Below are 14,968 nucleotides of genomic sequence, written 5' to 3'. Positions count from 1 at the left end.
TGATGGCAACATACAAAGCATAATCCTATTTACCTCACATGTAGGTGAACAGTAGGTGCAGATGGGACATTTGCTATGAGACACAACCAAGAGTGGTCCACATTAATAATGGCAAGAGTAAAGGGAGAAAGAAAACCATATTTATAGGGCAGAATTATTGTTTCTTGCCATTTCCAAATTCACCTTTAATTGTCATCATCATTTAGCCTACTGATGTTTTGGTTTTGTTGATATTACTGAAGCTTATATCTAAGTAATCTAACATGGTTACACTTTGAATCCTACTTTAACTAACAATTTGTGGACAGTCAGGACCAGTGTGGTGCAGTCTGTAGGCATAGTCTACTCTAGATAAAGGAGATGATGGTTAGGCTAGAGTAGCATGAGGTTAACCACAAAACCAAATTCTCTTTATCACACTTATTACAGGCAAGTACTATCATTCATTAAGATAGAGATACATGGGTTATCGTAGGCATTGCACTGCCATGACAGTAATTCAAGTGGATTAGTCTCGAGATTTCTAACAAGTTCTTTGCTGCAGCTAGTTTGGCTAACTAACACAACTGTGTAGTAAAAATATTCACCAATCCTAAGCTTGACATCTTTTCACCAATGACAGTCGTACCACAGCTCCACACATCCAGATGATCCCAATAAATTATAGTTTATCACCAGGTATGTTTTATTAATGTATGTAATGAATCATCCCTGTAGGAGAAACAAAGGGAAATCTTTCTTACCTGAGTGACAGCTTAGTGAGAGATCATTGACAGTTGAGTTGACAGTTGACAATAGAATGAATGACAGAATCCCTGGTGACATTTGCCTCTGTCTGTTACTGTAAGATGTCAACAAGATTCTACCACACAGTTTCATCTGGCTATACCCAGTGTTTAGATCCATAATGCTATTTTTGTAAGTATTTTCTGAGGCGTTCTATGCCTTTAATCAGATAGGACAGTAGAGAGTGACAGAAAGTGAGTGGGTGAGAGAGTCGGGTCAGGATCCAGAAATGACCACAGGGCTGGAATTGCACCCGGGGTCAGGGTCGCGGGGGCAGCGGCTCCAGCAGGGGACCCCAAACTTCCCTTTCCCGGGCCACATTAACGAGCTCTAACTGGGGGATCCCGAGCCTTTCCCAGGCCAGTGTGGAGATATAATCTCTCCACCTAGTCCTGGGTCTTCCCCGAGGCCTCCTCCCAGCTGGACGTGCCTGGAACACCTCCCTAGGGAGGATTCTTACCAGATGATCCTGAACCACCTCAACTGACTCCTTTCAACGCAAAAGGAGCAGCTGCTCTACTCCGAGTTCCTCACGGATGCTGAACTTCTCCCCCTCTCTCTAAGGGAGACTCCAGCCCCCCTCCTGAGAAAACCCATGTCGGGCTCTTGTACCCACGACCTCGTTCTTTGGGTCATGACCCAGCTTTCATGAACATAGGTGAGGGTAGGAACGAAGATTGGCCGGTAGATCGAGAGCTTTACCTGGTGCGGTAAAGCGACCACAGGGGGGCTTCTGTCAATCAGGGGGTTTAAAGTTACATTAAAGTCCCCTCCAACTAAAAAACAATAAAACAACAAAGGCCAGTGGCGGTCTTTTATAACATCCTCCTCGACCTGGCTGCGATAAGTGCCCACATCTTATTCAAGGAGCACCAGCAGCAGGAGAGCCCGGGGAAAGCGGCCGCGGCAGTCGGCACAAAATGGGCAGCAGCGGAAGCAACCACCACAGCAGCAGCAGCAGACACGGACATGGAGGCAGTGCCGGTCTAAAGAGCTGCAAACGAAACCGAACCTCAGACACTTGAAATGCCTCAAGCCCGTGCGTCATTGAGTCATCACACATTACTGATTTAATCTTATAATTTCTAAAACTTTCAAATGATTTTATTAACATAGTACATTTTCAAAAAAACCTCTGAATGCCCAGGGCCCCTGTTGGCTCTGGGGCCCTGGGCACACGCCCACTTTTCCCATGCGGTAATCTGTCTATGCCTGGAGGGTGGACTTTTGGATTCAGCAGAAGTGTTTGAGACTTCAAACCCCCAGACCAAACACTTCATATGCCCCCTCCTTGTGTAAATGTTTGTTCTGGTTAAATAATGACCAGTATTTCTAGTGTTTATCTGTTTACTATAACGCCTGTAAGTCAAGACCTGCTCAGTCAGTTAGGGCCTGAGGTGAGAGAAATTACCCCGACTCAGCACTAACAGGTTACATCACATAAGGAGCAACAGGAGAGAATATCCTCGACTAAACCTGAATTACATCCCAGATAAGTCAATGTAGGATGTTCAACTAAACACTGAGTGTGAATGAGAAACAAGCCAACCTTTTGTTACTGTGAGCGTAATGTTCAAAGAAAAGAGAGGAGGCGATCTGGAAGGAGAAGGACTTGGGTTGGCTCTTTTTTCCCCTGAAGGGTGGAAGTAAAAAATAATTGGTAAAAATGGAGATGATGAAAATGCATGTGGATTGAAATATAGAGGGGTTCAAATGGATATGAAATGAAAAATAGAGAGATACATTTTCAAGTGATGAGTCATTTGGGTTTGATGAAAACAGAGCCATGTTTCATCATTTTCTCCGTCCTACATTCATCATTCATCGTTCACAACACAACATCAGTTAGGTTTGGTGGATGATGAATATCAGAAGGAAGTTGATCAAATCATGTTATAATTTATCACTCTATTTTTCAATTCACATCCATATCATCGCTTGTATTATTAATGCATAAGCTTTATTTTATCACACCATTTTTTATTATTCTTTTTGTTACTCTCACCCTTGAGACCACTTTTATTAAACAATAAATGTCAGTTTTGTGTTGTAGGATATTCCCTCTTGTTGCTCCCTTCATGTCCACTTTCATTAGTTCATTTGCTGCTTCCACCCCTCCGTTTTCTGCTCTTTTTTCCTGCAGCCTCATTCAATGGTTGAGGACTTTGAGGGTGTCAGTAACTCCGCCCAGCAGCACGGACATGCGCACTTAAGCCCTGACGAACGCGGAAGTGCTTCTTAACGCCGTGTGCACACACCCGGGACGCACGCACACTGTCAGGAGGAAGGAGAAGAAGGTGGACAGGAGTGAGAGCATCAGAACGGGCTTCACAGAGTCACAATGGCAGCGTGCCCGGAGTCCAAACTCCAGCTCATTCACAGACACATCCGAGCTTTTCCAGACTTCCCGAAGAAAGGCATCCTGTTCAGGTAAGATAGTCCTACTTCAGTTTAAAGGCTCCTCTGCTCCAAGCTAACCGTGTATTATCTATGTATGTGTTGGGCAGCACACCAACAGCTTCAGTCCATTCATAGTGCTAAACCCTAACAGCAGTTACCTCAAGACCCTTTACATGTGAAGGTACGGACCACACTCGGGTTGTAGCGAAGTGTGTTCCACCGTCGACAGTGTTTCCCTGCAGTTCAAATGCTAGCCCCCCCCCCCGGTTCAGGTTAGGGCAGAGGCTCTGGTTCAGGTTAGGGCAGAGGCTCTGGTTCAGGTTAGGGCAGGGGACTTTGGTTCAGGTTAGTGCAGGGGACTTTGGTTCAGGTTAGTGCAGGGGACTTTGGTTCAGGTTAGTGCAGGGGACTTTGGTTCAGGTTAGTGCAGGGGACTTTGGTTCAGGTTAGGGCAGGGGGCTTTGGTTCAGGTTAGGGCAGGGGGCTTTGGTTCAGGTTAGGGCAGGGGACTTTGGTTCAGGTTAGGGCAGGGGACTTTGGTTCAGGTTAGGGCAGGGGACTTTGGTTCAGGTTAGGGCAGGGGACTTTGGTTCAGGTTAGGGCAGGGGACTTTGGTTCAGGTTAGGGCAGGGGACTTTGGTTCAGGTTAGGGCAGAGGACTTTGGTTCAGGTTAGGGCAGAGGTTCAGGTTAGGGCAGGGGACTTTGGTTCAGGTTAGGGCAGGGGACTTTGGTTCAGGTTAGGGCAGGGGACTTTGGTTCAGGTTAGGGCAGGGGACTTTGGTTCTGGTTAGGGCAGGGGACTTTGGTTCAGGTTAGGGCAGGGGACTTTGGTTCAGGTTAGGGCAGGGGACTTTGGTTCAGGTTAGGGCAGGGGACTTTGGTTCAGGTTAGGGCAGAGGTTCAGGTTAGGGCAGGGGACTATGGTTCAGGTTAGGGCAGGGGACTTTGGTTCAGGTTAGGGCAGGGGCCTTTGACACAGCCCAAAGTGAAGGGAGCAGTCTTGAGCTGTGGACCCACTTCTTTATGTGTAGAGACCCCTGTTGCCCTAGAAACAAACAACGTAGTCTACAGACAGGCTCTTGGGGCACTAGGCAGATATTTGGACATTTTGAAATGGTGTCTTTGAAAGTAATGTATCAGCATTTCTTATTTTTTCCTGTGTGTCTGCAGCCTTCTCGCCCACCTGTAGTCCCACATGTCTGTTCAGGAACTCAGGGGCGTAGCCATCATTTTAGAAGTGAGGGGGACAACTTGTTCAGAGCTCTATCGAGTGATTTATAATCCTCTCGCATTCAATTGCACCTCTCCTTAGCAGCTAAAGAACCACACAAATGGCATCAGGAAACTCAAAAATGATATACCATCAAAGTCAAGATCTAAACTCTAATGGTGCGTTCACATCGGGTCGCGACAGGCGTGACAAAGTGCTTGAAACGCGAGTAATGTGTCGCGTGATCATATTTATCATTATATGATCAAGCGACACGTTTGGAGCGACAGGCAGTTAGCCAGTGGCCGCCTTAAGCTCTGCCATGTTGTGCTAAATGAGTAGTTATGCTAGTGCTAACCCGGTCTGAATGCTTCTAAAAGAACAGGAATAAGCTCAGATGAAGTGTGTCATTGTGTTGTAGTGAGAACAGACCGTCAATGATCTAACCAGCCGTACAGGAGCTGACCTGTCTCTTCAGTCAGCAGGTCTCCGGTAGATCAGGCAGACTAGATGCCGAAAGACACGTTGCTGCCATCCACAGGTCAGAGTTTCCCTGATGCAGTCAAGGACTGCAACAATGGCGGCTTTGGTGATCCCCTGGATGTAATCACGGAGAACTTGATGACGCTTACCGCAATATCAACACTGTTTGGCTGTCATGCCTGAAAAGTTCAATATTTTCCACTCGCCTGTTGTACGCGTTTGAAGCGACACCACGTCCATCTTATCACACAAAAGGCACCTAACTTGTCGCACGTCTTGAAGTCGTGTCTGTACCATTGACTTTGTATGTAATCCTGTCGCGTCTGTTGCGAAATGGGAGTGAAAAGGTATTAATTGATTGCATATTGATGTTTGGTATTAGATATGCATCAAAGCGATTGGTTGGAGTCACAGAGCACTCCTATTTGACTGCTGCTGGCCTCTGGCTTGGAGAGAGTAACCCTAGCATTGACTGTATCACCTCTCACCAGAAGCTTGTTGCTTGTGAAATTTGGCCATTGCTCACTGACATTTAACTTTCTGAAATGAAGGCCTCTGTTTGGTGCTGAAATCTTTTCTGAAATAATTTGAATTATTGATGAATTATGGGATTCATTGTGGGGGGAAAACAACCATTCTCTTGTTCCAGCTTTATAATGTCTATATTCTGTAGAATAAGAAAAGCCCCACCACAGCTAATGATCAACATTGTGAATGAAACCTTGTCGTTGCATACACATCTCCTTTTTTTACTCCCTAGCTTTAATCAGGTGTGCTGATGGAAGAATAAATAAAAAATACGTCAAGTTAATATGAAAAATGTAAAGTTCTTAAACCACTCCTGTATGAAATATGCTCTCTCAATATAAATGTGTCATACACACATCCATTTGTAATGACCCTATACTAATCATTTGTCATGTGTGTATACTATGCTGCAGGGATATCTGTCCCATCCTGAAAGATCCAGCCGCTCTGACAGCAGTGATCGACCTGTTTGAAGAACATGTAAGGACCAATCACCCGCAGGTGGATCTGATCGTAGGTAAGAAACCAAAGCCCCTTTTTGAATGTAAACCAGTGCTCTTTACCTGATGAACCTTAAAGAAACAGTCTATGGAGAGTTGTAACATCCCCTTTTTAATACAGTATTCATTGACACACCTGTCATTGATTATTCACATTAGACCAAGCTGAGTTTTTGCCCCTAGCATAGCTCTCAAGTGTGGTGTAAGGTAGGGCATCCAGTTGATTGTTTTGGTAAGATATCTGACCATATGACCTCCTTAACCTCCTTTTATTGCCTATGGATGAATGGGTTGTCAGGCAACTTTCTTGCCTTCAACAGTCTGTAGACGGACTTCTATGCAAAAGGCATCTGGATGGATTTTCTGGGAAACTCCAAAGGATGTGACGTTTTGCTCCAGAGTCTCTCTTCAGCTCGATGACAGCCAACAGTGATAGCTAAATGGAGTCTGCTAACGCCAATAAATGATCCTGCTTCTTCTGTTATACATTATGCAGCGGTGGCTTGGAGATGGCCCGGTGCTGGAGTTAAGGCCGGCTGAGGGTCCGCAGGCTGCCAGCCGCTGCAGAGTGTGTGTAGAGGAGGTACAGCATGTGTGAACTCTGTTGGGGTGGTACAATGAAACATTTTTCCTCTAGTCCTGGTAAAAATCCGAGAAGAAACACTGACATGTGAAATGCATTGTGCTTTTAGCACTTAATGTTAGCTTGCTTGCTAATATGGCTGAACTAGTAGCTAGCTGATGAAGCAAAATACTGTCAGTCAGTTAATTCATCCAGACTCAGGGCCAATCTGGCTCGTTGGCTCACCACATACAAATTACATTATCATCTAATGTTACAAGGCAAGCAAAGCCAGATCCATGCAGCGTAGCTAAATTATAGCTAGCTGGCTAACATTAGCTTGCTTGCCAAATTAAGCTCACTGAATCCTAAGCTGGCTGTGTCTGGGCTGTGCAGCATGGACCTGCTGTTGGTTATTATTTGGTCTTGGCTGATGGAGTGATTAGCAAACAGCTAGTGTTATTGTAAATATGATTGTAATTAATTTTACAGCATTTTACCAACATGATGCCGATCAATTATGTACAGTTTCACTGTTTTGGCTGGTGCGAGCAACAGGATGCAGTTCCCTAAAGACCAACTGTGTTGCTAATAACAAGAGTTTTCTTAAAGTTACACAGAGAACCTTTAAGAATCATATGTCAGGAACTTCTTTCATATCATCATCAAATGGAATTGAATATTTGGATATAAATATAGTCTACACTCTTATATACAAAAAGATTTAAACACCCCAAATGCAATTATGATGGTAAATGAATATAATCCTTTGAACAATTTTCTGATTATGGTGTCCTATAGCCTGTAATTAAAATGCAATAAATCTGTATTTTTCCTACCAAACTTAATTTAATACTTTTCATTTTAAAGTGCAAAACTAAAAATAAGATAAAACAAATTATTACAACAACTTGGTTTTGATAAGTACATATCCTATTTACTGCATTACTTAAACTATCTCAAGAATAAATGCCATCAGGATCATACGATAACTCCAATGCCTGTGTGGAATCACAAACTTGATGGCATGAATAAAAACAGCTGTTTGTCATGGCCCCCCTGCTTGGAGGTGCAGTCTCACAAAGCCCGCAGCACGGGCTCCAAAGATCTTGAAGTCATGAAAAGATACACAGATTAAGGATGTAAAAATATTTCCTAGCACTGATTTGCCCCTAAAATTTCTGGTTGCGCAGATTTTCAGTTGGGCCACAGTGCTCCTAGTGAAAAAAGTTAGTCTGGAGCCCTGGGGGCAAGGTCTCCACATCCAGTTGTGCCAACCTTATGCAGAGCTACCCAAAGACTTGCAGCTGTGGGTGCTGCCTAAGGTACTTCTACATCAGAAATTAAGGCATTTCAGTTTTTGTTTATTAAGCGCTTCTGTTCTCCAAATTGAAGTGATTTCCCTGTATTCATATGGTACGTTGTGTGCTTTGGGTCAGGGCAAAGCTCCCACTTCAGTATATGAGACAGACCATGACAAAAGAAGTTGTAGAGACAATCATTTTCTATCCCCTGTATATCCTGCTCTACGTGTTTTTCTAATGCACATTTTTCGGGTCAATTCAATTGGTAATTCAAGCGTTCCCTCTCTGGTTGTGTACAGGGTTAGATGCTCGAGGTTTCTTGTTTGGTCCACTGCTTGCCCAGCGGCTGGGTGTTGGTTTCATCCTGGTCAGAAAGAAAGGCAAACTGCCTGGAACCACTGTGTCTGTGGCATATGATTTGGAGTATGGCAAGGTAAAGCACATATACATACACGTCCAGTGTATATATACACACACACACACACACACACACATATTATTGCTATGTTTTTGCTATGGCCTTGAAGTTATGTTCAGTTTACTTTGTCGATAGACATTAGACATCAAGAGATTAATGAATTCATTGACATTTATTTTATTTTTTTTACACAAACGGCCCTTAATGCCATGTCATGTATCATATTGTGTTTATACATTTCTACACGTTCATTAAACAACATACATTCGTTTGTGTCCTAAAAGGACTAAGTACAGAGCTGTTCCATAGGAAAGGGATCCTTAAATGACTCCTGTTGTGATCTGACGCTATCCAGAAAATACAATTCAATAAAATGAACTTGACTTTCAAGGGGAGTGGGGGGTGCCATTGGGGGAGCGCAGTTCCCTCCTAATATAATGGTTGGGGAAACACTGAACTTACAGTACACTGACAGGCCACAAAACAATTACATACAACATATACAACAGATTACACAGTGAATATGTTTATTGTTTTATCACCAGTTTGTGTGATGTAGTAACTTCAATAAATACTACGACAATACAATAACCCTAATCCACATGAAGTTGGGACATTGTGGAAAACATAAAAAAAAAACGGAATATAATGATTTAACCTATATTTAACTCTCTGCAAGTTTATCAGTTTGGATATTAAATATCTTGTCTTTGTAGTGTATTAATTTGATATAGGTTAAAAAATATTTGCAAGTCATTGTATTCTGTTTTTATTTACGTTTTACACAACGTCCCAACTTCATCAGAATTGGGGTTTTACCTTGGATAACCAGTTAGCGAGACCACCAACACAATAAACACCCACTTAAGCACAAATAGAGGATTCCTCCTCTTCACTGTACTCCACTGATGTCAGGGTCTCAATTAAAAAGGACACAAACATATACTAGTGCTCAGCAGCATTTCCATACCTGTGCTCTGAGCCCCCCCAACATTGTTCTGGCTGTTTGCTTCACGTGTCGTCAGCCTGGAATGTGAATCTTTGCTCCAAATGGCCATGTGAACTGGGGTGCACACTTGTCTCTGGAATCTCTTTGTATTTCTTTCTTTTCATTGTTGCCTCAGCCCTAAGCAGTTTCAGTGTCTGACGCTGAACACCATTCCCTTAGCATGATGCTGCCACCGTGCTGTGCAATAGTCTATCTATCTAATGAGAAGTATTTTTTTAAGTCTTCTTTCTGTTCCTCCAGGCAGAAGCAGAGATCCAGGAGGATGCAGTGGCTCCAGGACAGAAGATTCTTCTCATTGATGACCTTCTGGCTACTGGAGGTAAGAGATCCTCTGGTTAGATCTGCACTATAACTAGGGCTACCCCTACCAAGGATTTTCTTGGTCGACCAGTTGTCATCATTTAGAGTGATTAGTCGACTAAACATGTTAAACATGTTAGTCTAACGTTACTTACACGTTTAAGGTGGTAGGTCATGTTCATCTAACGTTACATGTTTTAAGGTGGTAGGTCATCTTCATCTAACCTTACATGTTTTAAGGTGGGAGGTCATGTTCGTCTAACATTACTTAAATGTTTATGGTGGGAGGTCACGTTCGTCTAACGTTACTTAAATGTTTAAGGTGGTAGGTCATGTTCGTCTAACGTTACTTATATTTTAACGTGGTAGGTCATGTTTGTTGTAGGTCAATGTTACTTACATGTTTTAAGGTTGTAACGTTAGCTTACTCCCTCCTCTTTAGTCATTTAGTTTAATCTGAACTTTTGACTTTACTAACATTAGCTAACTCCCTCCTCTTTAGTCATTTAGTTTAATCTGAACTTTTGACTTTACTAACATTAGCTAACTCCCTCCTCTTTAGTCATTTAGTTTAATCTGAACTTTTGACTTTACTAACGTTAGCTAACACCATCCTTTAGACATTAAGTTTAATCTGAACTTTTGACTTTACTTTACTAACGTTAGCTAACCCCCTCCTCTTTAGTCAGTTTAATCTGAACTTTTGACTTTACTAACGTTCGCTAACACCATCCTTTAGACATTAAGTTTAATCTGAACTTTTGACTTTACTTTACTAACGTTAGCTAACTCCCTCCTCTTTAGTCTTTTAGTTGAATCTGAACTTTTGACTTTACTAACGTTAGCTAACTCCCTCCTTTAGTCATTTAGTTTAATCTGAACTTTTGACTTTACTTTACTAACGTTAGCTAACTCCCTCCTCTTTAGTCATTTAGTTTAATCTGAACTTTTGACTTTACTTTACTAATGTTAGCTAATTCCCTCCTCTTTAGTCATTTAGTTTAATCTGAACTTTTGACTTTACTTTACTAACGTTAGCTAACTCCCTCCTCTTTAGTCATTTAGTTTAATCTGAACTTTTGACTTTACTTTACTAACGTTAGCTAACTCCCTCCTCTTTAGTCATTTAGTTTAATCTCAATTTTTGACTTTACTTTACTAACGTTAGCCAACTCCCTCCTCTTTAGTCATTTACTTTAATCTGAACTTTTGACTTTACTTTACTAATGTTAGCTAATTCCCTCCTTTAGTCATTTAGTTTAATCTGAACTTTTGACTTTACTTTACTAACGTTAGCCAACTCCCTCCTCTTTAGTCATTTACTTTAATCTGAATTTTTGATTTTACTAACGTTGGCTAACTCCCTCCTCTTTAGTCATTTAGTTTAATCTGAACTTTTGATTTTACTTTACTTACGTTAGCTAACTCCCTCCTCTTTCAGTCTGTTTTCTTGCTTCTGCTCCGTTCGTTCTTCTTCTTCCTTGTGTTTTCTATTGGACGCTCCGTTCGTTTCCATGGTTTCTCACGCTAGTTTTACTGCAAACTGCGCACAGCCAATAGTCGTAGGAAATCACGTAGCATTACAGCACAGCGTTCATGGGAAATGTAGGAAGTACCACACCAGGGATAAATGATTATTAACACCCGCCACAAGGAATTTTTACCCGCATTTGGCGGGTGTTAATTTAGAACCCTTAATACAATCCAAAAGAAAGGTTTATTCCAGCAAAACACGTAAACGTTGTGGTTTGTGGCAGTTTGAGAGAAAGCAAATTCATATTTGATTTGAAACATATTTCATATTTTCATTCGTTTACAAAACAGATCAGAAGGTCAGAATGACATCAAAGACACATTAAATGTGACCTAGCTGTTCAGATTGCGGTCACAGATACGTGTCTGATTCAGTTCACTTTTAAAAGTGAAATCAAAAACACAAATCAGCAAATCAGATTCAGGTCACTTGAAAACTGCAGTGTGAATGGAGCCTATGAGTCATTGAAGCACTTTCACTGAGTAATGTCAAGTCATCGAAAAGTTATTCTTTTAGCCACAGTAATAATTTCCTTGTATTTTAAAGGTGTGTGTGTGTGTGTGTGTGTGTGTGTGTGTGTGTGTGTGTGTGTGTGTGTGTGTGTGTGTGTGTGTGTGTGTGTGTGTGTGTGTGTGTGTGTGTGTGTGTGTGTGTGTGTGTGTGTGTGTGTGTGTGTGTGTGTGTGTGTGTGTGTGTGTGTGTGTGTGTGTGTGTGTGTGTGTGTGTGTGTGTGTGTGTGTGTGTGTGTGTGTGTGTGTGTGTGTGTGTGTGTGTGTGTGTGTGTGTGTGTGTGTGTGTGTGTGTGTGTGTGTGTGTGTGTGTGTGTGTGTGTGTGTGTGTGTGTGTGTGTGTGTGTGTGTGTGTGTGTGTGTGTGTGTTTTGCAGGGACCCTGTATGCAGCCTGTGAGCTGATGAAGAAGCAGCAGGCAGAAATCATGGGCTGCATCGTGGTCATCGAGCTCAAAGAGCTGAACGGAATCGACAAACTGAATCCACACAATGTGTTCTCCCTGGTTCAGTACTGAGGACCGAAGCAGCCACACTGGAGTCAAGACTTTTGGTTTAAGGTGTTTGCTTAGTGTCAGCTGCACCAAACAAAAAACCTCTTCAGCTCACGCACACGTTCACAGTTTTTATCATTTCAGTCACGTACCGCTTTACAATTCCAGTCAGTAAAATGTAATTCATTCATAATTCTGTTAATGCTTTGGTTGCAAGGGCTGGAGCCTCACCCAGCATGCTTTGGGACTTATTACAGGTTTGGTGTCCATGGATCCAAGTCTTAAAATGACTCGCAATGTCTATAATGTTCTCATCCTTTCACTAAATGCATGCTGGGATCAGTCCCTGCATGCCCCTGTGCCTGAATAGGAGGAGGCAGCTGTAGAGGATGGATGGATGGATGGATGTCAGAAAGGAAATGTTTTATCGGACTGAATGACAGTGTTTTCATTATGTTTTATATCTTCCAAAACAAGTTTCTCCATCTGTATATTAGAATGCTTACACTCATGTAGGAAGGTGGAAACAGATTAACCTTAAACGTTGAATATGTAGAATCTTTATTAAAAGTTATATTTAAAAAATAATAATAACACCCAAAGGGCGTTTTGAGGGGTACAGAATGAAAGTATTGCTTCTCCATAAAAATATATATTTAGTCTGAATTAATAATTAAAAAATTATTTTGGCGGGTTTGACAATGACTTTCTGTCCAGTTCTGTTTCCATGGTAGCAACCAATAACGTTGGGCGTTGCTGGTTGCCAGGGTTGTCTGTTGTTGCTATGTTAAATACTGTTGTAAATGAACTGATGAGTCCAAATGAGTGGTTCCCCTGGTTGATGCATCACTGACATGGAGTAGGCTGATCACTGACACACTCTACAACAAAGCTGGCAACCCGACTGCTGGAGTTATTTTTTATTGTTGCGACTACGATCTGGAGACACTAGATGGTGGTGTTCTCCTCATTCTCCACATTCTACCTTTTAAAAATAGGAATGTGTTTCTGCTGTACTACACCACTCCATATGATGCTACAGCTAACTAGCATCTGACCTCAACCTAACATGTTATGATGGCTACACTCAACAACCTACGTGAATACTTGATTAAACTGTTTTATGTAGTTCTGTTGTTGCTTAGTTTTATTTAATTTCAATTGTGTTTCTTCAAATGGTCTTTAAAGTATTAACATTTTCTAACACCCTTCAATGCCATTAGAAGCCAAACTAAAGTTAAGTAAAGGTCATACAAATACAAATACAATAAATGCTCAGGTTCATATTTTGTTGAGACCAGTGTGGTTATAAGTCTGTGGATTATGGTCTTTACAGCCTTATTTTAGTTTTTGTGCCCACATTCTCTGTACTGATGCATGAGTCATTGTGATGTTCAACACTTTGGCCTTACTGTTTACATTTAGTTTGAACCACAAACCTGTTAATATAAGACTTCTATAAAGGAAATGATTCTCAGACTGCTATTATAACAATTAGGTGTATATTAACACTATATGTCTTTATAAATTAGACAAAACAAACTGATCAATGACCACAACAATACTAATTACGTATGACGCATCTTTAAAAAAAGGAATTGACACATTTGTCTTCTTACATGTTTGAGTTGAATTTATAAATAACAAAACAGAGCCCTGATCATTCAGTCTTACGATACGTTTGATCAGACGCTTTCGTTGGCTAATGTGAACAAACTTTACATCGCTATGCCTGTTGGCTCCCTTTATTTGTCGTGCTCTTACTCAAGGTAAACCCGACTGCTTCTTAAAGTTTAACAAGTTTATTATAACAGCAAAGAATATTCTTCTTGGCCGAGGGGTGATCTTTGCTTTCACCCAAGCTGTTGCTGCAACCAATGAGCCAGAAGAGTCCCAAACACTTAAAGAATTGATACAGCAATAAAGTTCATTGGGTTGTTGTGATTGGTTCAGAATGTTGCTGAGGCAGTCTCTGATTCAGGCTTTAGAATGTCAGTCACCCCCAGACTGGCTCACATTGGTTCAGCAGTTGAATCCTCTGCCCCCTGGACACACGGTTCCTCCACTGAACCACCAGCTCCTGTAGAAAGAACACCCCCTACTCTGTGGCATCCCACCTCCTCTCCTTTAATTATGCCACAAGTGTTAAATGATCATTTGAAAGTATGCTAAATCCTTTTTCTTAACTTTTATGCGTGCAAAGTGAGTAATTACAAAACTTTAATTATATTGTGTCAAAAATAAACACAAATAAAATCCCCACAATTCTAGACGTTTTCAAATTGGAGGGCCTGACTGGGGCCATGTGATTTTAGGGGTGCCACATATATAAACCCTTAGAGACACACCATAGACCCACTGTTTAAGAGTATTTAAAAGTTTAAAATGTTAGCTGCTTTTAGATCTCTCCAAAATGTTGACTGCAGCAGCAACCGTGTGAGGTCCTTCCTCACCTCCTCTGAGTCATAGGGAGTTCTCCAGAGGACTCCTATGGTTTTATAGATTCAGGAGCTACTTTTAGCGCTAAAATGTTTTGGGAAGCACACTGATCTTTAAAAGTTAGGAGTCCTTAAATTAGGAGTGATGCACCCCTTATTTTTAGGAGTTACTAAATGGGGCCCAGGGCTCATGTTTGTGTTTGTAAAGTTTCATGAGGCTGTGATTATCCTGGAGATCACAACAGACACTTTTAGACTAAAACATACTCTCACTACAATGAAACGGTTACTATGGAGACGGACATCCTCAGCAGACCCCAGCAGTATGCAGAAATATAACAATAGCCCATTTTACATCAAACAGGCCTCAATAATTATACTGCATGAGGAAAAACTGCATATTCTTTGACCAAAAGTGTCTGGATTATCATGTTTGGATGTCTGTAGAGGGAAGACAGAACGTTCTTCATTCAGATATCTTGAGGTCAGGTCA

General features: G+C 41.6%; 1 protein-coding gene across 1 annotated transcript; it reads left to right on the top strand.

The window, feature by feature from the left end:
• The first annotated feature begins 3,046 nt into the window (after positions 1-3,046).
• aprt (adenine phosphoribosyltransferase) lies at positions 3,047-13,156 on the top strand. Its single transcript, XM_083922454.1, has 5 exons — positions 3,047-3,216; positions 5,823-5,926; positions 8,075-8,208; positions 9,443-9,521; positions 11,922-13,156. Exons 1-5 carry the CDS (start codon positions 3,128-3,130, stop codon positions 12,059-12,061), a joined length of 546 nt encoding a protein of 181 aa, XP_083778580.1. The 5' UTR covers positions 3,047-3,127; the 3' UTR covers positions 12,062-13,156.
• Positions 13,157-14,968: the final 1,812 nt, after the last annotated feature.

The sequence above is a fragment of the Echiichthys vipera genome, assembly GCF_963691815.1.
Source record: "Echiichthys vipera genome assembly, chromosome: 11".
Taxonomy (NCBI): domain Eukaryota; kingdom Metazoa; phylum Chordata; class Actinopteri; order Perciformes; family Trachinidae; genus Echiichthys; species Echiichthys vipera.
Note: the sequence above shows the minus strand (reverse complement) of the source record. Positions and strands in the feature narration are given on the sequence as shown.